The 22,516-nt window shown below is 41.2% G+C and overlaps 1 protein-coding gene across 2 annotated transcripts in view; it reads left to right on the top strand.

Annotated features, from left to right (window-relative positions):
- LOC143737936 (uncharacterized) overlaps positions 1–22,516 on the top strand; it is a 78,945-nt gene that overhangs the window by 48,828 nt on the left and 7,601 nt on the right. For both annotated transcript variants that reach the window (XM_077229741.1, XM_077229739.1), the window contains 6 exons: positions 7,741–7,907; positions 10,386–10,514; positions 11,317–11,492; positions 19,770–19,939; positions 20,943–21,167; positions 21,830–21,936. In XM_077229741.1, the coding sequence (XP_077085856.1) occupies positions 7,741–7,907; positions 10,386–10,514; positions 11,317–11,492; positions 19,770–19,939; positions 20,943–21,167; positions 21,830–21,936 (974 nt within the window). The remainder of the gene's footprint in view (positions 1–7,740; positions 7,908–10,385; positions 10,515–11,316; positions 11,493–19,769; positions 19,940–20,942; positions 21,168–21,829; positions 21,937–22,516) is intronic.

The raw sequence follows: 22,516 nt of genomic DNA, 5'->3' as shown, positions 1-22,516 counted from the left end.
CGGGTAAGGTTAGGGTCAGGTGTGCGTGTGATACGGGTAAGGTTAGGGTCAGGTGTGTGTGTGATACGGGTAAGGTTAGGGTCAGGTGTGTGTGATACGGGTAAGGTTAGGGTCAGGTGTGTGTGTGATACGGGTAAGGTTAGAGTCAGGTGTGCGTGTGATACGGGTAAGCTTAGGGTCAGGTGTGTGTGTGATACGGGTAAGGTTAGGGTTAGGGGTGTGTGTGTGATACGGGTAAGGTTAGGGTCAGGTGTGTGTGATACTGGTAAGGTTAGGGTCAGGTGTGGTGGTATGAGTAGGTTTAAGGGTGGGTTAAGGTGTAAGGGAAGGGTCAACAGTTTAATTACAAATGTAATTATATAAATTAATTACAGCTGTAATTACATGCAGGTATTTTCAAAATAGAAGTACAATGTAAAAGCATGTATGTACTAGGGCTGGGTATTGACCCAAATTTCAGAATCAGAATCACTTTATTGGCCAAATGCATCAGCAGACACACAGGAATTTGATATGGCAATCAGTAACACACAAAGCTCGACACAAACCATATATAAGTGTAGCTACAAAAAGCATGTTTAAGATAAATTAAATAAATTAGATAAAATAGTCCACAGATAAAATAGTCCAGGAGCGTTGAGTGAGGCACTAGATCAGCTATTCAGGAGAGAAATGGCCCTTGGAAAAAAACTGTTTAAATGGCGTGAGGTCTTTGTTCTCATTGCCCTATACCTTCTTCCTGAGGGAAGCAGCCTAAAAATGTCACTTACTGGATGAGACTGATCAGCAGCAATTTTAGCTGCCCTCTTCTTGACTCTGGCCTCATACAAGTCATTGATTGACAGCTGCCTCTGTCCAGGCAGCCTCTCTGGCTCCCCTCTTGATAATGAAGGAACTGTTTTCTTCCCATTTCAAGTTGTTAGTGATGAAAGTGCATAGGAATTTGGATTACACCTCCTTAACAACAGAGCCCTTGATGGTTAGGGGTGGGAGAGAGACAGGGGTTCTACGAAAGTCTATCACCATTTCCACTGTCTATTGTTGGTTGAACTCCAGATTGTTCTCATCACACCACTCAACCAGATGAGACAATACCTGCCTATAAGCAGACTCATCATTGCCCTTAATAAGGCCGATCAAGGTGGTATCGTCTGCAAATTTAATCAACTTGATGGAGCGATTATTGGAATTGCAGTCATTGGTATACAGTGAATAAAGAAATGGTGACAGTACGCACCCCTGAGGTGCTCCCATGTTGGTAGACCGAGGATCAGACATGTGCTGGCTAAGCCGAACATGCTGCTGTCTGTTGCTAAGAAAGTCCATATCCATCGGCAGATAGAGGGGTCCACCCCCATCAGTGACATCTTCTTCCACAGCCGCTCAGGTAGAATGGTATTAAAGACGGCACTAAAATCTACAAACAGCATCCTAACATAGGAGCCAGGAGAGTCAAGATGGTCTAGAGCATAATGCAGGCCTAAGTTAACTGCATCATCCACTGAGCGGTTTGCCCTATAAGCAAAATGCAGTGGGTCAAGATGGGGAGCTGTGATGGATTTAAGATGGGACAGAACCAACCGCTTAAGACATTTCATGACCACTTATGTAAGGGCCACCGGTCTGAAGTCATTCAGGCCCGCGGCACTGTTTTACTTCCGTACTGGAATAATGGTTGATGACTTAAAACAACACGTAACCTTACATAGGACAATTGACCGATTAAAAATGTCTGTAAAAACTGGAGCGAGTTGACTAGCACAGTACTTCAGGGTGGCAGGTGAAATCCCATCGGGGCCACTTGCTTTCCTTACATTTTACCCGCAAAATAGCCGGTACACATCCTTCTCCTCAATATCAAAGGGAGTTTGATCTTGAGGAGCCATGTTCACCTCCTGCCTGAATGGGACTTCATGATTATGGACCAGATCCTGCCCAGAAGGGCAAGGGAAAGGTGGAGGGCAGGGAAATCTCTCAAATCTGGTATAAAATACATTAAACTCATTGGCCAGTTTAGCAGATGGAATAACTTGTTGCACTTTATTTTTATAGCCCGTCAAGTTCTTCAATGACCTCCAGGCTGAAGAATAGTCATTAGAGTCAAATTGTTCCTCCATCCTCCCCTTGTAGGCAGCTTTTGCTTTCCTAATGGCTTTATTTAACTCTTGTCTAGCAAGCCTGTATTCATCTTCATTTCCTTCCCTATATGCCTGCTCTTTGGTGTTCTTAAGCAGCCTAAGGGATTTCTTAAACCAGGGTTTGTTGTTATTATATTTCACCACCGTTTTGGTGGGAATACAGGTTTGCTCATATAACCTCATATAAGGAAATATATGAACACACAGTGTCTGTATATGAGTCCATGAAGTCACAAGAGGCACGCATGGATTCCCAATCAGTAGCGTTTAGACAGTCTTTTAACATCCCGATTGCCTCTGTTGTCCATCTTTTAAATGTATTCTGAACTGCTTTAGCTAGTTTTAGTTTTTGCCTGTAGGTGGGGACCGTCTGAATTAGACAGTGATCAGAGTTCCCAAGGGGGGCACGTGGAATTGAACAATAAGCAGCTTTGTGGACAGAATAAAAATGATCTAGTATATTTCCTCCACGAGTCGGACAGGTGACTAGTTGTTTGTATTCGGGCAGATCATGTTTCAAGTGGCAGGCATTAAAGTCGCCCATAACGAGAAGCACAGAGTCAGGATGCTTATTCTCAATGTTTATGATCAGCTCCGTTAAAGCATACTGCGCCTCTCGTGTGTTTATTTCAGGTGGGATATACACACATGCAAATATATACACATTCACAATTCGATTTGATTACGATTCACAAGCTTGCAATTCAATTTGATTTCGATTCGATTCAATATTGATTATTTTGGATATCAGGTAGGCTACAATACATGGCAAATTTTCTCAAGTAAAACAAATCTCTTAAGTAATGCTGTAAACTGTGGGAGTCAGTTGTAGCCTATTGGCTTCATTGGCCTACTATAATATTGAAGGTAAAAATGAACTGATTTGTATACAAAAACCTAAATTGCACTTATTTATTTTTATAATAATAAAGTTATATTAAAAATAAACATTTAAATGGTGGCTGTAACATAACTGTGCTTAGTGTTTTTAAATCGCAGTTGAAAACGTTTCTTTTCAAGAAGGCTTTCAACACGTAACCACTTGTTTTGTTCTTAGTCGTTGTGCTAGCTATTTTGTTTTAACTACTTAAATTAGCTTTAACTTGCAATTTTTTATATACTGCTGTCTTTTTTATGTGTGTTTTATGGAAAGCGCTTTGTGCACCTTTTTGGTTGTTGTAATGGCGCTATATAAATAAAAATTTAATTGAATTGTCATAAAAACTTGCCAGATTTATTCAAACATGCATTGAATATTGAAGAACATATGGTGCATATATTTAGCAAAATGCTGCTCTTTCATTTTTCCATCTTTCTTGACGTTACATGACATTGTTTACAAGCTGTTTTACTGACGTCTTTCCACGGTTGAAACACTGATTGAGCGATTCTATGTGACATGACACGGATTTCGATAAGTTGTACTCTATCTTTTAACACACTTTCAGATGCTCAATTATGTTTATTTTGCGCTGTAAATGGTATTATTAAGACGGAAGAGAAGTTCATGTGTGCTGCTGCTTCTCTTGAGCCAGAGCGATCTCACGCTACAGCGCCAAAACGGCATTTATGTTTTTGAATTTCGTAAGAAAATGGACGTAATTTGAAAGCTAAGACTTGGTTTCATATCAATAATAACAAAACGATTTTTACGAATAACAAAAAGATTATTGCAATTTATTGGACGGGATGCGCGCTACAATGTTCCATTCTTTCATCAACTGAAAACAGGATGACTAGCCTAATCGATTCTTGGGATTTAAGAATCGATATCGATTCGTAAAAATGAGAATCGATTAAATCCAGCCCTAGTATGTACACAACACGTCCATTGTATCAAATTATTAATTTCAGTGTAAGTACATAGTACTTAGAGCCACTTAATATAAAGTGGGACCGAAGTTTAAAATACATTCGTAGTGATATACTGTGCGTGATTTTTTTCCCCCCCAAACCACTTCAGTGGAAATCCCGTCCTGCAGCCGATTCTAAAGTTTTCATTGGTCATGTCAATCACTGTACTGATTGCCTACACCAAACACTGATCCCTAAACCTACCCGTCACTGTAACCTAAACCAATGAAATCGGCTGCAGGGCGGGATTTCGCTGAAGTGGTTTGGGAAAAAAAATCACACATATACTGTTAGTGAACATCCAACGGCACTTAGATGAGTATGTCAATAATGTGCTGCACTTTCCTCTCAATAACACAATAAACACAACAGAAATGAGAAAACAGCAGTTCAGAAAGCATCTGATCATAGAGATGTGGAAATGTTTATATTCAGACTCTCCTGTCACGTTTATTCATACAGCACTTTATACAGTAGATGCTTTAAAGCAGAAGCTTTACAGTAAACATGAAAAACAGTCTCAATTAGAATCACAGCTTCAGTTTCTACTATAAAGCGGCTCTCCAGTGTGTTCATGTTTTTACTGGCGTTTTAACAGATCAAATTAACTAGAGATTCACACTTCAAATAAGGCGGAGCCTCTGAGCCACACCCACCTTATACATCATCATCACACCGACCAATATAGACAGAGCGCATTCAGGCCACGCCCACACAATCCAACTGTCTCCATTGAGTTTGTATTGCGTGAAGCTGCCTCCTTGTCATTTCTGACTTTTACCAAAAATAGCTTCTATGTGTACTGCAAACAAGCTAAAAAAAAACCAGAAATACGTTTTTATAAGCTGTCGACCCCAAAAAACAAGCGTTTAAGGAGACAAAAGTGGATACATGCATTTGAACAGAGCGCAACGTGTCATATTACTCTGAGAACTAACTTACGCCCGCTGGAGGGGAACGTAATTGGCGACAGGATAGCTCATCTTACAGAAATATAATATATAAAACTGACATCTGTATATTTGACTTACCAGTGACAAAATTTTAAATGCACACGTAATGTATTTTAATGCATACAGAGTGTCAGGATCTCACAATTTACCCATTCGTTTCAGCCTGTCTCCACTTTTGTGTTCTTAAACACTCGTTTTTTGGGGTCGACAGCTTATATAAACTTATTTCTGTTTTTTTTTAGCTTGTTTGCTGTACACCTTGTCACATAGCAGCTTTTAGACATTAGCCGTTTCTCAATGTCAAGGATACTTCCTTGGCAGGATTGATCCTTCCAAGTCATTTCCTTCAGAGGCTAGGCGAGGTTCCTCTTTAGCATTCGGAGAACACGTAAATGGAACAGGCTAGCAAGTGCACGTCATTGCGTCATTACGTCAGTGAAAAGGTCCGCTTTTGACGCTCAAAAAGATCAAAAAGTTGTGATGTACACTACCGTTCAAAAGTTTGGGGCTAGTACGATTTTAAATGCTTTTAAAAGAATTCTCTTCTGCTAATCATGTTAAATTACTTTGTACAACTTAACTAGTTATTTATAAAAGAAATGCCGGTGACGGCAACCAAGCTAAATGACAGATCCGGTTCAGTTAGCCATCAATAACGTAATTTGTATATAATTGTATAATTTGTTATATCAATACTGTAGTAATTTGTACTGGCATTTAAACGTTAAACTTTACTTATATGTACAAGGGTTATAACAAATGTATGGTAACTTACATACAAGATGTACAAGAATAGTGCCCCGTTATTGCTCCGACTCCGCTAACGTCTGACATTTTTTATTTTTTGAACAAGATAGCAAAGCTGGCGCATAGGATTGTGGGTGATTTGAGAGCGCGAAGGCTACACATATGCATCCTTACCTGTCTATGGGATATTTTTCGAACGTAGGACTCAGTCCTTGGTTGAAATTCTGAGGATCCTCGACATTGGAACAGTCCTTCGACGGATGTCGATGACGTAGCATCCTCGAAATAACGGCTTCCGAGGATCCTTCCTTGACATTGAGAAGCACCTATTGTTTTGTTTTTTGTTACAAGTCACAAGGAGGCAGCTTCACAATGCAAAGTCAATGGAGACAGGTGGATTTTGTAATATTTTATTTATTTATCTGTTTTGGGTGGGGTTTTCTTAGCAGTTATTGAGGTATTTGATTTAATTGCAGTTAATGTAATTAATTAATCTGCATATTATTAAAAAAAATTGCATATTCATAGAACTGCGTATACTAAATAAAAAGCCAATGGTGTCGAGTTACATTCAAGATATTTTAAGGCATGAAGACATTTTTTTTTCAAGGATTTTTTTTGTGTCATTTTGGTGATCAAAGATGAGTTTTAAGGAATTAAAATTATTGAATACAGGTGGACTTACCAATTAACTCAGTAAAAATTTTGTCAGCTGACAGTCTAACACCTAAATGACTTCTCAGGTGCTCGAATTTTGTTGCGAAAAATTGCATTGACTTGTTGCATCGTTCTTGATGCAAATCAGACAGTTCCCCTTATTATTAAAGTCCTTGTAAAGTCAAAATAAATTATGTGTACTGAGTTTGTCATATCACAGAAAAATGTGTTATTAGCCACCCAGCCAAATTTGAATGATAAAAAAGCCGGCAAGTACATAAAATAAGCTATCAAAATCTTGAAAAAATGAGCAGTAGTCTCTGCTCTCAAACGCTGGGGGCGTGTCCGCTGGCTGCGCTGAAACCACGCCCACTCGCGGTAAAGCTGCCGTCGCCACACTCAACTGTCACCCGCTACAGCCGGAATGGATGCTTCTAGCAGCTTATTAGGTTAATTATAACATAAGCGCACAAGGCAACTTACACTCATTGGTGGGCACGCACTGCCGATGATGTCACCAGCTGTCGGCGCGACGGGAGGATGAAGGCCGAGGCGGGAGATAGTCGTTCGGCCCCTTTCACCAGTAACAGTGGATTATCAGTGAATCCCAGTTGTCTCCGAAGAAAGTTTATAAAACTATCCCGTGTAAAATGATCACTACAGAGGCGGGTTCTGGTGGTGATCCTCAGCTCTCCATCAAGGTGGCTCTTCACAAAATTAATCCATCTCTTCTTGATGTGATCGTTTTTAGGAAATTTAAATAAGGACACCGATCTGTTTTGTACGTGATCGCATCCAGGTAGTACGCATTTCCGTGACGAAGACATAGCTAACTGGCCAGTGGCCAGCCTCAGGGGCTCTAGTGCGTCATCAAGTAGGGGCGGGGCCAGGAGCTCAGGGGCTCTAGTGCGTCATCAAGTAGGGGCGGGGCCAGCCTCAGGGGCTCTAGTGCATCATCAAGTAGGGGCGGGGCCAGGAGCTCAGGGGCTCTAGTGCGTCATCAAGTAGGGGCGGGGCCAGGAGCTCAGGGGCTCTAGTGCGTCATCAAGTAGGGGCGGGGCCAGGAGCTCAGGGCTCCAGTGCGTCATCGAGTACCCTTTTAGCCCCGCCCAAAAAATCCGTAAAATAGCAATGGTGAAAAACGGTTTAACGGTCTAAGTCCACAATTCAGTACTTCACAATTCACAGTCTTTGTAATGTGTTTTAGCAATACATTTCTAACATTTATAATGTGTTTAGAATTTTTTTTGAATTGCCTTTACAGGGACTTTAAGATTCTCCTTTTACTAGGATGACGATGACTATGGGGAGTGTGTATAATCAGTATCAATGTTTGTTCATACTTCATTTATATACTTTCCTGCCTAATGATGTGGTCCTGTTTTGCGTAGCTGACGTGAAGAGCTATTTCCAGGACCGCGTGGCTAGCTTCACTAGCACTCCTAGCCTAGCTCAGCTTCGCACGCTGGAAAAGAAGATCGCAGAACACTTCAGATTTAAAGACTTCAGCCAGCTCCAGCAAGGAACTTACCTTGATTTCATCATCAAAAACAAAAAGGTGTGTGTTTCTGCTTCACCTCGTTTTTCAAGTCTCCTTCATTTATACAGCGTTTTAACAATATAGATGTTTCAAAGCAGCTTTACAGAGATAACAGGAAATTACAGTAACAGAGATTGTGTGGGCTTTACAGCAGCTCTAGAATAAAGTTATTGTCCAGATAAAGATAGTTTTTGATTGATTCACTTCCGTTGCAAAGATCATTAGTTATTATTTTTATAAAAAAATGTTTGTTGCAAATTGTTTTATGCATTTTATATGCATGTAAGGTGTCCTTGCAGGGAACTACACTGCGACCAAAATGGTTGCATATGCGACCTTTTGAAATGCCATTGCGACCCTAATTTTTAATGGGTCGCAAATGTATCACTGATTATTTTTGTACCTATGTTTTTAGGCAATATGCTATGCTTTACTATGAGCATTTATTAAGACAGAAATGTGTATTTTAAGAATACGTTTTATAACGTGCTCTGAGCATTCAACACATCAAGTTGGCTTCAGCCCCGCGACCGTTACTTAGATTAAAACGTACCATTGTATCAGTGCTGCGCGAGCTCTCTCTCTCAGAAACACGGACGCGCGCACACAGAGAGAGAAGATAATTGTAAAATGAAAATTGGCTATAGTTTAAATTTTGTTCTTGCTTGTTTTTTTTCTGTCAAAATGTCAGAAAGCATTTTGTATTATCCATCCGTGTTTTTAAAATTCGTTAAATGACGGCCGTTTTACTGCTAACACAGCCCTCATTATAGGCCTATGTCGGATTCATTTAACTTATACTTGATATTATTTTTATAATAAGTGATTTGTTATGGTATTATTGGACTTCTTTCTATTCATTGTCAACTGTTTTCTATAAATATGTTTGTATTGGCTAACATTTATTCAGCTAATGCGTGTCCTGTTTAAAATGTGCAATGTTCAAACGCAAAGACAGCACGTCACAAATAGAAGCCGTTTTCCCTGGATATTGGAATAATAAATACAACACTTTTTTTTTCAGCATTTTTTTTTTTACTCTTTTCTAGGGGTTTCTTAATTTTAGACAAGTTGACCAGCACACATTATATGCAATGCAATATAATGCATGCGTGTCCTATGTGTGACATATTTTGCACACAGGTAAAGGTGCCCAATATCAGTCATTTCTAAAGTAAAAAAAAGAAAAGAAAAGTGTTTTTAAAAATATCTCTTTATTTGATTATCAGTAAATTTGTTTTCTATACAGAGATATCAACCATAACAGCAATATTAATATCGGTTATCGGTATCGGCCACAATTTTCACATCGGTGCATCACTACTTACGAGTTCACGAGTCTGCCCATCTGTGCAAACCATAGCATGTTGAAATCCATTTTGCTCTTTATTGTGTACAGTATTTTCTATTGCAGTAAATCTATCCCAACCAATGTTAAAGAAAACAAAAACAAGGCGGCATGTGGTTTAAAACATGGCAAGTAAAATAAAAAGCACATCTGTATGCAATACAGTTTCATTATTGTTCATTATTATCCAGAGCGGCTTACTATAAATAATTTGTGCGACCAAATCATATTTTGCGCTAGTAACTGAAAAAGTTAGTAGTGCAAGTGCCACCAGTGGAAAAGGTTAGTGTAGTTCCCTGCCTTGAGTGTCACATAAGGCACCTATAAATAAAATGTATTATTATTATTAATTATTAAATATACACGACACCGTTTGAACTGAAACCAGAAAACTTCCGTTGGTTTGCACGACACCAGTGTTTGGTGCTCGCGAACGCAAACTGTGAAACAGGATCCAAGGTGCAAGTTTATTTAATTTTTTTAAAAACATTATCATCTCTGTAAACTTCAAAAACGTGAATCTGTGAAAACGGCGAAGGCATGCACATGCATATCACGTGTTTAGTTTATAAATATATGCGTGTTTGAATATATATATGTGACCCTGGATCACAAAACCAGTCACATGTCGCACGGGTATATTTGTGGCAATAGCCAACAATACATTGTAGTGGTCAAAATTATAGATTTTTCTTTTATGCCAAAAATCATTAGGATATTAAGTAAAGATCATGTTCCATGAAGATGTTTAGTAAATTTGCTACCATAAATATATATATAAAAAATATATTTTTGTGAGTGAATGCAGCAAAATCGTGAACATAAATTAACAACTTTAAAGGCGATTTTCTCAATGTTTCGATTTTTTTGCACCATCAGATTCCAGATTTTCAAATAGTATCTCAGCCAAATATTGCCCTATCCTAACAAACCATACATCAATGTGTTCAGCTTTCATATGATCTATACATCTCAATTTTAAAAAAATGACCCTTGTGACTTGATGACGACAGCTTGTAGGATAAGTGTGTGGTGTAAAGTGTGATAGCAAGCAGATCTCCAGTGCTCCTTTGAGAACCAGACCCGTAAAGTGATGTGTGTGTGTGAGGTTTCTCACGGCGTGTGTGTGTGTGTTGCTCTTCCCGCAGATCCTCCAGGAGGCAGCAGGGGGCGCCGTCTCCATCGACAGCCAAGATCCCGGAGCGAACGGATTCAGACCTTGCAGACAAGATGTGTTTGAGTTCATCAAACAGTGCGGCGAGGGAGACGCCAGCAGAGTGAGTGTTGTTGCCAGCTTGTCTGTGTGTGTAACTTGTCAAAAGAGCTTTTGCACGGTGTGACAGATTCATATTTGCCGTGACAGATAAAACACAGCCTCCTGCTTATAGAGTCTTATGAAATACAGATCTAAGGTTGGTCTGAAAAAAAAAAAAAACATTTATTTTATACAAAATGTATATTTTACATAGCGATGCAAAAAATGTGTCCGGTGTGGTGAAGAGATGAGTCCCAACTCAGGGCCCCATTAGGACCCCAGTAATATTCCTGATCTAAATCTGTTCTCATCTGTCATTTATTTAAGTGGATAAACTGTTAATATGACAAATAGTAATAAACTCAAACTAAAAATTTTTCATGGTAATTTTAATAACAAAATTTGTACAACATATTGCTCTGATTATTACGATAAAAATAATGACATAATTATAATTGCATTACGAATTGCTGTAAATACGGTAAGGCTGTGTAAGCCCAGGTAAAGCTCCGCTAACGTTAGCACGCTCATCGGATAGCTGCATGCTACGTTACTATCTACGCTAACTAAAAAACTCTAAGATCGGAAAAATGTTTAAATTTACAATCTATAGCTTGGGTTATATACTAGTATATGAAACATAACAAGTGTGGTTGTAGTTCATGAATGCTTTTGGAATACGGATTAAAGACAAAAAAATATATAGAAGTTTCATGTTAAAACAACATTTATTTTATATTTCTAGCGATGCAAGAAAATTTGGCCGGAACACCAAATTATATAAAGGATTCTTCACATTTCTTCTTTCTCTTGTTACGGATAAGCTGGCGTTCATCGAGGCGGCTGTGAGGAGTCACTACGGGATCCGGGACAGTCGAGAGCTGGGTCACGGCCCCCTGGGTTGTCTTGTGAACTACACGCAGCGGCAGAAAGATCTGATCGGCGACTCCGCCGCCAGTGTCGTGCGCTACGAGTGTCCTCTGATGCCCGACGGCTCAGGGTGAGCTGACACTGCTGTACCAGTGCACTAGCGCTACACGATTAATCGCTTATCAAACCGCACGCGATTTGGCAAAGGCTGCGATTATTTTATGTCAGTGAAGTACGACTGATCACACACACACACACACACACCCACACACACAGACACCCATCCCTCTGAACACCAGAGTCTCACACACACACACACACACACACACACACACACACACACACACACACACACACACACACACATCCCTCTGAACACCAGAGTCTCACTCTCACACACACACACACACACACACACACACACACACACACACACACACACACACAAACACACACACACACACACACACACACATCCCTCTGAACACCAGAGTCTCACTCTCACACACACACACACACACACACACACACACACACACACACACACACACACACACATCCCTCTGAACACCAGAGTCTCTCTGACACACCAGAGGACGTCTCATACACACACACACACACACACACACACACACATATTCCTCTAAATGCCAGAGGACGTCTCACACACACACACTTTCCTCTGAACACCAGAGGACGTCTCTCACACACACACACACACACATTTTCCTCTGAACACCTACAGGACGTCTCATACACACACACACACACACACACACACACACACACACACACACACACATATTCCTCTAAATGCCAGAGGACGTCTCACACACACACACTTTCCTCTGAACACCAGAGGACGTCTCTCACACACACACACACACACACACATTTTCCTCTGAACACCTACAGGACGTCTCATACACACACACACACACACACACACACACACACACACACACACACACACACACACACACACACACACACACACACACACACACATATTCCCCTGAACACCAGATACAAAATACAAAACTTTTCCATTTGAAAACACATTTTCATTATTAAAAAAATCAATAATCCATATTCACCCTTCATATTTCACTTCCAAAATATTAAAACTGTTTAAAAATACAACCTATAATATTCAACAGGCAATTTTCGGGCCATTTTATTTCGCTTTAAAAATTCAGTGGTTTAAATTTGACAGTAAATTCAACATTGACATCCAGGAACTGCAGGAAAAGCAGTAGATTACCGATCATAATCTCCATCTGCTGTTAGTCCACCTCACCAGCAGGGGGTGCAAGTGTGTGTTGTTAATGAAGACCGAACAACACTTAGAGCAAGCCATTCATTCATAAAAACCAGGGGGTCGCTGTGTCCATTTCTTTTACTGTCTATGATAAAAACTAATTTATGGAAATGTAAGTAAATTTGTTAACTTTATATCGCGGCGATGTGCTTCGGTACAAGGGTTTCCCTCAATACTCCAGGATTGCTGGAATATAAAGTGCTTAATGTAGCTTAATGGACTAATACAGTGATATAAAAAACTCGCACCTTATTGAGACGGCTGTAGGCTACTATATTGCTACAGGCAATCAGATGGACTCAGAATATGAACTTAACGCGCGAAGTTTCACGCAGCGTTTCCCTGTGATATAAGTTACTCAGTGGCATAGTGGGTGGGACAGGTGTGTGTGTGTGTGCTGCTAATACAATGTTAAATCATAAATCAGACGTAGGCTATGTACAATAACATTACGATGTTCAGCAATCGATTTAAATAGTACATTGGGTTTCATCTGTTGTGTTTAATGAGATCTAATATGTTGTTAGTGCAGAGAATTTTGATTCACATACGTACTGTAATGGTCGAGTGGCAGAACTTTTGCCGTGCGTGTCAGAGGTTCCTGGTTGTAATCCGCACTCGTGTATTTTTTTTTTTTTTTTTTTTTTCATCAAAACTGAATATATTTATCAGTGGTTGTATATCAACCAGGGACACGTTTGTGTGGAGTTTGTTTTGTGATTTCACCGGAACGAAGAGAGAAGAGAGTCTCCGCAAGCGATTGAAGCGCGCGTCCGAGTTCAGACTGCGCCCAAGCCACAAGAGATACTGTATCCGTGCCACTGATCGCAGTGGCAACGCGCACTCGATTTCACAAACAACACATTTCAGCGTTAGATCGCCTCTTATTTAACAAACGAACTAAATGAATGCCCTGCTAGTTAACTGGAGATGTTTTATTTAGGCTATTTGTATGTACATCTGTGCTGCGAGAAATGGTTTCAAAAGTGGTGGGGACAATATCAACCATGGCAGAAATTGGTGGGGACATGTCCCACCCTCAAATTACGCCTATGGATATACTGGCATAAAGTTGGCTTGACATTGGACATTCGCGCATAGGGACCGTCTATAAAGTTACATAAGACATTACACAAGTTTATAACTTCAATTGCAAACTTTAATTTATTTGAATACATATCAAAAATATAAATGGTGTGCATCATGCCTAACACCTACCACTTTTCTGTAAGTCATTATCTCCCAATGCTATTGAAGTTAGAAACGTGTGTACCAATGTATATGTAACTTTAGAGACGGTCCCTAAATTTGTGAATGTCCAATGTCAAGCCAACTTTATTCCAGTATATCACTGAGAATCGCGTAGTGTGAAACTTTGCGCGTTAAGTTCATATTCTGAGTCCATCTGCTTGCCTATAGCCATATAGTAGCCTACAGTCTTCTCATCAAGGTGCGAGTTTGGTCTTTTATTCGTTCGGGTCACGTGACGTCACTGTGGCTTTGTGCCGCCATCTTGACGACCAACGGTCTAAGTAATGCCTGCAATATGTTGTGCAGTTGGGCTGCAACAACAGCCGAAAGAGGAACCCCGAACTGGTATTTTATTCTATACCAAAAGAAAAGGATAGAAGAAATGTCACATTGTATCATGTCTCATCTTTCTGTGCGCACACACTCGACCCGAAGCGTGCGGCCATAGACCCCTATACAGCGCGCGAGTAATGAATTGAGCTCTGTTTTGTGTCTGAATGGACAAATACACAACATTATGTTTAAATGTCCGTTTTGGAGAGTATTCACATAAAATATGTTGGTTATGTCTTAAACAGAGTAGTCATCCAGTCTCTTTGGTAGAGAGAGAGAGAGAGACGAGGAAAACAAACAAGCATGCAAATTGAAACTATCACGGCCGGAAAAATTATCGGGCTTATTTCTTTTATCGTGCGATAATTTATTTATTGACTATCGTGACAGGCCTAAGCCACTTAGCTAGCTAACAGCTCGCTACCTAGTCAGAGCAAACTACCACCAAAATCATACATTTGAATTTTTTTTATAATACCAACATTTCCCATGATTAAATATAAATCCTTGGTGGCCAGGTGCCGCACTTTTACGTCCAGCAACAGCATATTGATACGCGTCTGTACTCTTAAAAGGCTTCAAGCGATCCCCACTGTATGGGGAGGGGTTATGCACAAGATAAATATATATATCATGGAAGGCAAATTGGGGCAAGTCTAGGGCATATAATAAAGGACAAAAGAAAACTGGGGGTAACAAATAAGGATCGGAGCCTAAAATTTAAATTGTATCCATCTATCTCTGTCTTTCTCTCTCATTCAAATGGGCAGTTTGGGCGGCCATACCGGGCGAGATCGGTCGTCAATATGGCGGCGTTGTATTTCTAGTGACGTAGGTGGCATCTATGAATATCACTGTATTAGTTAAGCTACGTTACGCGTTTTATATGTCCAGCAATCCTGAAGTATTGAGGGAAACCCTAGAACTGCAGCACATCGCCGCGATATAATGTTAAGGCAACTAAACAACCAAGAGAAATATGTCTACCTCAAATGTAGGCCTACCATTTGATCTGTACATCAGCATCGGGGGAATAACATTATAATCTAGTTCACGGTAGAGAAAGATGCATGTAGACTACACAGGGACCATGAAGATACTGAATTAAACATAAAAACAGCCCTCATAATAATCACAAATACACTTACATTTCTATAAATATGTTTTTATGAATGAATGGCTTGCTCTAAGTGTTGTTCGGTCTTCATTAACAACACACACTTGCACCCCCTGCTGGTGAGGTGGACTAACAGCAGATGGAGATTATGCTCGGTAATCTACTGCTTTTCCTGCAGTTCCTGGATGTCAATGTTGAATTTACTGTCGAATTTAAACCACTGAATATGTGGAAGCGAATTTGTAAAGCGAAATAAAATGGACCATAAATTGCCTGTTGAATATTATAGGTTGAATTTTAAACAGTTTTAATATTTTGGAAATGAAATATGAAAGGTGAAATATGGATTATTGAATTTTTAATAATGAAATGGTGTTTGAAATGTTTTGAATTGAAATATTCACAGCTTAAAAATTCAACCATGTCTAATTTGAGCCAATAAAAAATGCAAGTCCTAAAAATACAATGCATTAAAATGCAAGCATGGTTAATGCAATGCATATTTTTTTTCAAGTAGTGCAATTCAACAGGCTTTTTGTTTCAAAAACATTTGGCATTATTTTACTTCCATATATTTAGTATATATAACTATATACATATGCATGATTATACTTTTCAGAGGGCCGACATTTCTGTATTTAAAATACTTTTTTTTTTATTGATTTCATGTAATATTCAAATTTTCTGAGATTTTGAATTTGGGGTTTTCATAAGCTGTAAGCCATAATCATCAAAATTATAACAAATAACAAATAAAGGCTTGAAATATCTCACCTTGCATGTAATGAGTTTATATAATATATTAGTTTCACCTTTAAGTTAAATTACTGAAATTACCTTTTGCACGATATTCTAATTTCTCGAGTTTCACCTGTACTGTAATTGAAATCCACAGACGCAAATAGATAAACTGCTCTAAAAGAGTTAAAAATGTATTTAGGATGCTTCTGTCCACTAGTCTGAAAAAACACTTTATGAAAAGCCCAAAATCTCAAAATTGACAGATGCATGAAAAAACGTACTCGGTTACCTAACGTAACCTCGGTTCTCTCTAGAAGAGGGAACGAGTATTGCGTAAGTATAGCTTACGCTACGGGAAAGATTCATTTTTTCGAGATATTGAAGCCAAAAAATTATCCTTAATTTTTGTAACCATTGTCAACGCAGTGCAGCAGCTAGCAGACCTAGAGCAGGCTGTCTAGCGTGCTCATAGGCTGCCCAGCGAAAAACGCTCGTGGCGCAAGCACAGCAGGTTACGCAATACTCGTTCCCTCTTCTAGAGAGAACCGAGGTTACGTTAGGTAATCGAGTACGTTCTCTTACGAGAGGTTCTCTCGTATTGCGTAAGTATAGCTTACGCTACGGGAACCCCTTGTCAACGCCGTGCGCGTCAGCATCCACTTATGAGTCCCAGGATTTCCCGGGGATCCCAGATCAGCGGAAATAAGCGCATGTATATAAGCGCATGTATATAAGCACTCACAGGGAATACAGAGCGGCGACGCCGGTCAATGTATAAGCATATAGCACATAACCTGTCACAGTGCAGCTCAACCAGAAGAGCTAAACCATATAAGAGTAGTTTGCGCTGGACAATACCTGGGCAGAACTGACATCTCACTTAGACTGATAGTAGTTTCGCCTGCAGGGCGGGAACTTCCAGATTATAGAATCTGACAAAGGTGGAAGGGGAGGCCCAGCCCGCCGCCACACATATGTCATGAATAGAAATTCCACTGGACCATGCCCACGAAGAGGGCACGCCTCTGGTGGAATGAGCCCTGACGCCCAAGGGACATTGCAGCCCTTTTGCTGTATAAGCAGCTGCAATCGCGTCTATTATCCATCTGGATAGAGTCTGTTTCGAGGCGGCGAGACCTTTGGTGCAGCCACCAAACGAAACAAAAAGCTGCTCAGAACGCCTGAAAGGGGCGGAGCGCGTTATGTAAACTCTCAGCGCACTGACCGGGCAGAGGAGATTAACATCACTCTCACTATCAGATGCTGGCAGAGCCGATAGCGAAATGACCTGTGCTCTGAACGGTGTGCCAATCACTTTAGGAACATAGCCATGTATAGGTTTGAGGATGACTTTTGAGTCATTCGGGCCAAACTCGACCCTCCCCCTCCCCGTTGCTGAGAGCTCTGTCTGTATATATGTCAATATAGAAAAAAAGCTTGACTTCGACCCGATATTTCATCCCTCCTGGAGGAGATATTTCATCCCTCCTGGCCACATTATGCAGCACTGCCGTTTTTGCCCGGTAGACAGCTGATGTAATGAGCAAACAGGCGGGATCGTTGAATTGGCTCCTGACAGAAAAGCGCCACTTTGGCAGCACTGTGCTAGGAAACAGGCGGGATCGTTGAACTAGCTCCCGACAGTGATTGGCACGTTTCCCTGATTCTCTTGATCACCTGTGGTAACAGAGAGACCAGAGGGAAAGCATAAAGTGGGCGGCTGGGCCAGGTCCGGGCCAGCGCGTCCTCGTTCTTTGAAAAGAACCTTGGGCAGTGAGCGTTGTCCTGTGACACAAATAGGTCGACTTCCGTTTTGCCAAAGAGGCGCCATAGCAACTGAACTGTTTGAGGGTGCAGGGACCATTCCCCCGGGGGAACATTGTTCCTGGACAGTCTGTCTGGGCCGTCGTTCAGATGGCCTGGCACATGCGCCTGCTCTCAGCGAGCGCAGGTGGTTCTGAGACCAAACTCGGAGGCGTTCTGCCAGATTGCAGAGATTTCTGGATCCGACACCGCCCTGGCGGTTCACGTAGGACACTACAGACATGTAAACCGGAGGAAAAGCTACAGCGCATTCTCGACCGATATCATTTCCAGACAGTTTATATGGAGGGTTTTTTCCCGGTCTGACCACAGGCCAAAGACTGGTCTGCCCTCGAAGAGCGCGCCCCAACCCGTGTTGGACGTGTCTGTCGAGATGACCTTCCGGTATGAGACAGTTCCCATAACCACTCCCCGCTGGTACCAGTCGGCCGCTAACCAGGGCTGCAGGTCTGTGATACAGCTCTGAGTCACTCTTATCCGGGAGCAGCCTGACTCCCAGGCTCGGTGAGACACACGAGCGGCCAGCCAGCGTTGTAGCGGGCGCATACGTAGCAAACCCAGCTGAAGTACCGCAGCAGCTGAAGCCATGTAACCCAGCATCATCTGGAATGTCAGACAGAGGATTGGAGCCTTGGGGAGAATGGAGTGTTCCACGATTTTGAAAGCTCAGAGTGCAGCTTTGGGAGGAAGGGTGCAGGCCTGGCAGCGGGCGAGTCTGTTGTGCGCGGGCTCCTTAGGCAGCAACCACTTGAGCCCGAGGCGGTCAACGGGCTGCGCGGAGGCGCATCAACTCAGCGTCCACTCCGGCGCGGGTCCTGCCGGATTCCTGGATAGAGGAGGAGGCGGAATGTTGAGAATTCGACCAATCCTCAATATCAGAAGCCAGGATAGAGCAGCTGTCAATAGCGGCGGGTCCTGCCGCTTCATCGTCAGACGCGGGTGCAGAAGGGCGACGGAGTGTCGCAACGTGTCGCAGCGGCCGCAGGCTCCTGAGGTCTTTGGGAACGGCGCTTCTTCCTGCCCGGTCCCACAAAGGGCGGAGTGACAGCTTCAGGGTCGCAAGCTTAGAGTCGAGCCCGCAGGGTCGACATTGGAAGCTCTTCACAGTGCTCACATCCTCCGGTAGAGAAGGCAAGAGCAGCGTGTTCCGGAACCAGGCAGAGAGCGCAGATCACGTGGCGGTCTCCAACGCTGAGCGGGGCTCTGCACGAGCCACAAGTGGAGCAAAGCATCTTGAAAAAGAAGTCTCGCGCTCTTTTAGTGCTTAGGAGCTAGAGTTCAGAAAGGATACGTCGCCGAATAGCGTAGCTGGCATGGAAGGCTGAAGGTGGCGAAGATAGCCGGCTTCCTCAGGCACTGTCCTAAGCTGGCTTGTCGCTGTTTGACGGCGGCGGCTTCTCAAGATCCAGCGATGCAGAGAGCTTCGCTGAAGAGATGAAAATCTGAGAATTCAGCCTACGAACCCTGCTTATATACGCTAAGCCACGCCCATATTGGCGGGTTTTGACGCTGTGGACGTGACGTCACGTCGGGTTCAGTGATAGGCTGCTGCAGTTCCCGCAGGGCAGCCGATGAGCACGCTAGATAGCCTGCTCTAGGTCTGCTAGTTGCTGCACTGCGTTGACAATGGATACAAAAATTAAGGATAATTTTTTGGCTTCAATATCTCGAAAAGATTAATCTTTCTGTAGCGTAAGCTATAATTAGGCAATACGAGAGAACCTTTCGTAAGAGAACACCGTGGTGTCTCGCCTTAAAGTGTCCTTCATAGGACCCTGTTGATTGGAGGCCTGATTGAGTGTGTGTGTGTGTGTTCTCAGGGAGTGTGTGTCCGATACGGTGGGTCTGCTGGGCGAGGTGGGCCGGGATCAAGCGTGTGTGTGTCTGCTGTCGGCGCCTCTTCTGCAGGATCTGCAGGAATGGAGTCAGTGGGAGCTGGTGTTTCGACCCAGCCTCGGCCCAATCAAGGACTTCATCGACAAGCACTGTGGTGGGGCGGCCCAAGCATGCTTCCTGTTTTTATTATTATATGTTTATTTTTTATCATTCATATGTGACCCTGGACCACAAAACCAGTCACAAGGGTAATTTTTTTAAAATTGAGATGTATATCATCTGAAAGCTGAACTTTTAAGCTTTCCGTTGATGTATGGTTTGTTAGGAAAGAACAATATTTGGCTGAGATACAAATCTGGAATCTGAGGATGCAAAAAAATCTAAACATTGAGAAAATCGCCTTTAAAGTTGTTCATTTATGTTCACGATTGTGCTGCATTCACTCACAATTGTTACTGCTATTGCCACAAATATACTCGTGCGACTCGTGACTGGGTTTGTGGTCCAGGGTCACAGAGTACAATCATGTAGTATATTTCAGTTTACATAGTGCTCAATGCAATCACAAAGTGTCTTTACAAATACAAATATGTAATAATAATAAGTTTTCATATAATAATGTACAATTTTAAATATAAATTGTCCTCCAGATTTATTAAATGGTTTCAACGTAGACATTATTTCCCCTTTTTAAAAAAAAGAGAGAAAAAAGGAATAAGGGTAGTTTGAAGTTAGTTGTGATTATGAATTATTTTAAATACGTTTCACTTGAATTCATCTGCTACCAGCTTTCAATTGCTCTTAATGAGCCGCGGTGCGTCGGCAGATTACGCAATTGAGAGAATAAACTAACACTTTTCAAAGTCTGTGATTTTAGCGCCTCTTAGCGGTAAAAGGCAGCAATTACACCCCCGCAAACAGAATAATACAATAAAAGTATTATTCTGGTTGGCTACCTACTGTATAAACAACATTAAAAGCTTGATTTTTACTGCACAGAATATGAAAGTCTTGTCTGCGACAAGTTTCAAGCTCAAAAACACTAATAATTTGAATCGTCAAAATCCCAGTAAATATCATGATGTGATTTTTTTGTCAATATTGGGGATAAATGTCTTGTTTTTTGTTGGTTCTCACTGCAAACATCGTTTATCCAGGTAAAACGGAGCTGCTGGCTCTCGAGGTTTCTCCCGGTGTCTTGCTGAGAGTCACCAGCGATACGAGCGACAAGCACTTCTCAGAGTCGGCACAGGCTCTGGACCCGGTCGGAACCGCTGGTCACCTGGTCTCCATCGTGGTGTCTGATGGGATACCGAACACGCCCACGGCGCTCTTAGCCAATCACATGGAGAGTGCGCTGAACGTAGCAGTCGCACAAGAAGGTAGGAGCTGCTTTTCTCATGTCTCGTGTGCACTACGGGTGTAACGATCCAATACATATCACGATACTGAACTCACAATACCATATTACTGCGATACTCAAAACATGTGATAAAAGGTTAACAAGAAATGTGCTCTTGATTAAAATGCTAAATTTGGTGTTACATTGTGTGTAAATGAAAACGTTTCGGACTTGGTGCTGGAAACCCAAAGCACAGCACAATAGAGACGCCGAATGACAATATTCATGATTCTGAAGCTGAAAATACAGAATTTTTTTAGACTAATATGTTTGCACTCTTACACTGACTATATTTAAAATAACCACTTTTTACTGGTAACATCAGACGTTTTGCATTATCAGCACCCACAAATATGCATTATTATACATTATATTCAACATTATTTATAGTAATTTAATGTAGTACTGACACTAAACTTTTTCACACAGTAATTTTTTATTTTGGGTGAACTAACCACAATGTATATTGTCACTATCGACGATACATATTGTTGCGTTTTTGTATTGCGATATATTGTGACACGATATATATTGTTACACCCCTAGTCTGCACTGGTTTGTTTATCTTGTCATAATCACATTATCTCTGCCAATGATTTAATGTTGGACTCATATCATGTTTGCATTCTGGGTTGTTAACAGAAATAACGCCCGGGGAGGATGAGTACTCGTGTGGCGGCGTGGCTCGGTTTGTGCTCGAATGCATCGCAAAGATGCCCACGAGAATTTGCAAGGAACTATTGCAGCAGGTAAAGAGAAATAATAATCTGTCTTCAATCAAACTGTGAAAGAAACCAACTTTCACTATGCATTACAAAAAAATGTCTTGTTTTTCAGTACAAATATCTAAACGAATACATTAAGATATTAACTAATATAAACATTTCTTAAGTTATAAAGTGTTGTTTTCTGAAAACATTATCAAAATGAAGTCAGTTTGTACTTAAAGCAAATACAAATATCTGTCAATGGGGTCAGAAAAGTTGTTGTTTTCACTTTAGATTGTTTATTTTTCTGACCCCATTGGCAGATATTTGTTCTTGTTTTAATCACAAGCTCATTTTGATAAGATATACGTTTTGTTTTCTGAAAAAATTATGAATTAAGTGCCTTGATACTTTAAATTAAGTTTGTTTTTGTGTCCCCCCCCCCCAAACATGTTGTCCAAACATATCTGCAACATTTATCAAGTTCACGGATAATTGTGCGTACATTTATTAATCAATACTGACAACAAAACTAGCACAAAACTATGTGTAATTGCAAATAAGTTAATTTCCATTAATATGCAACGTTTTAGAAAAGTATGAATTAGTAGAATATCCAGTG

This window comes from Siphateles boraxobius, unplaced genomic scaffold, assembly GCF_051911475.1.
Source record: "Siphateles boraxobius isolate OS27281-9 unplaced genomic scaffold, OSU_SipBor_1 131, whole genome shotgun sequence".
Taxonomy (NCBI): domain Eukaryota; kingdom Metazoa; phylum Chordata; class Actinopteri; order Cypriniformes; family Leuciscidae; genus Siphateles; species Siphateles boraxobius.
This window is presented reverse-complemented; position numbering and strand designations above follow the sequence as displayed.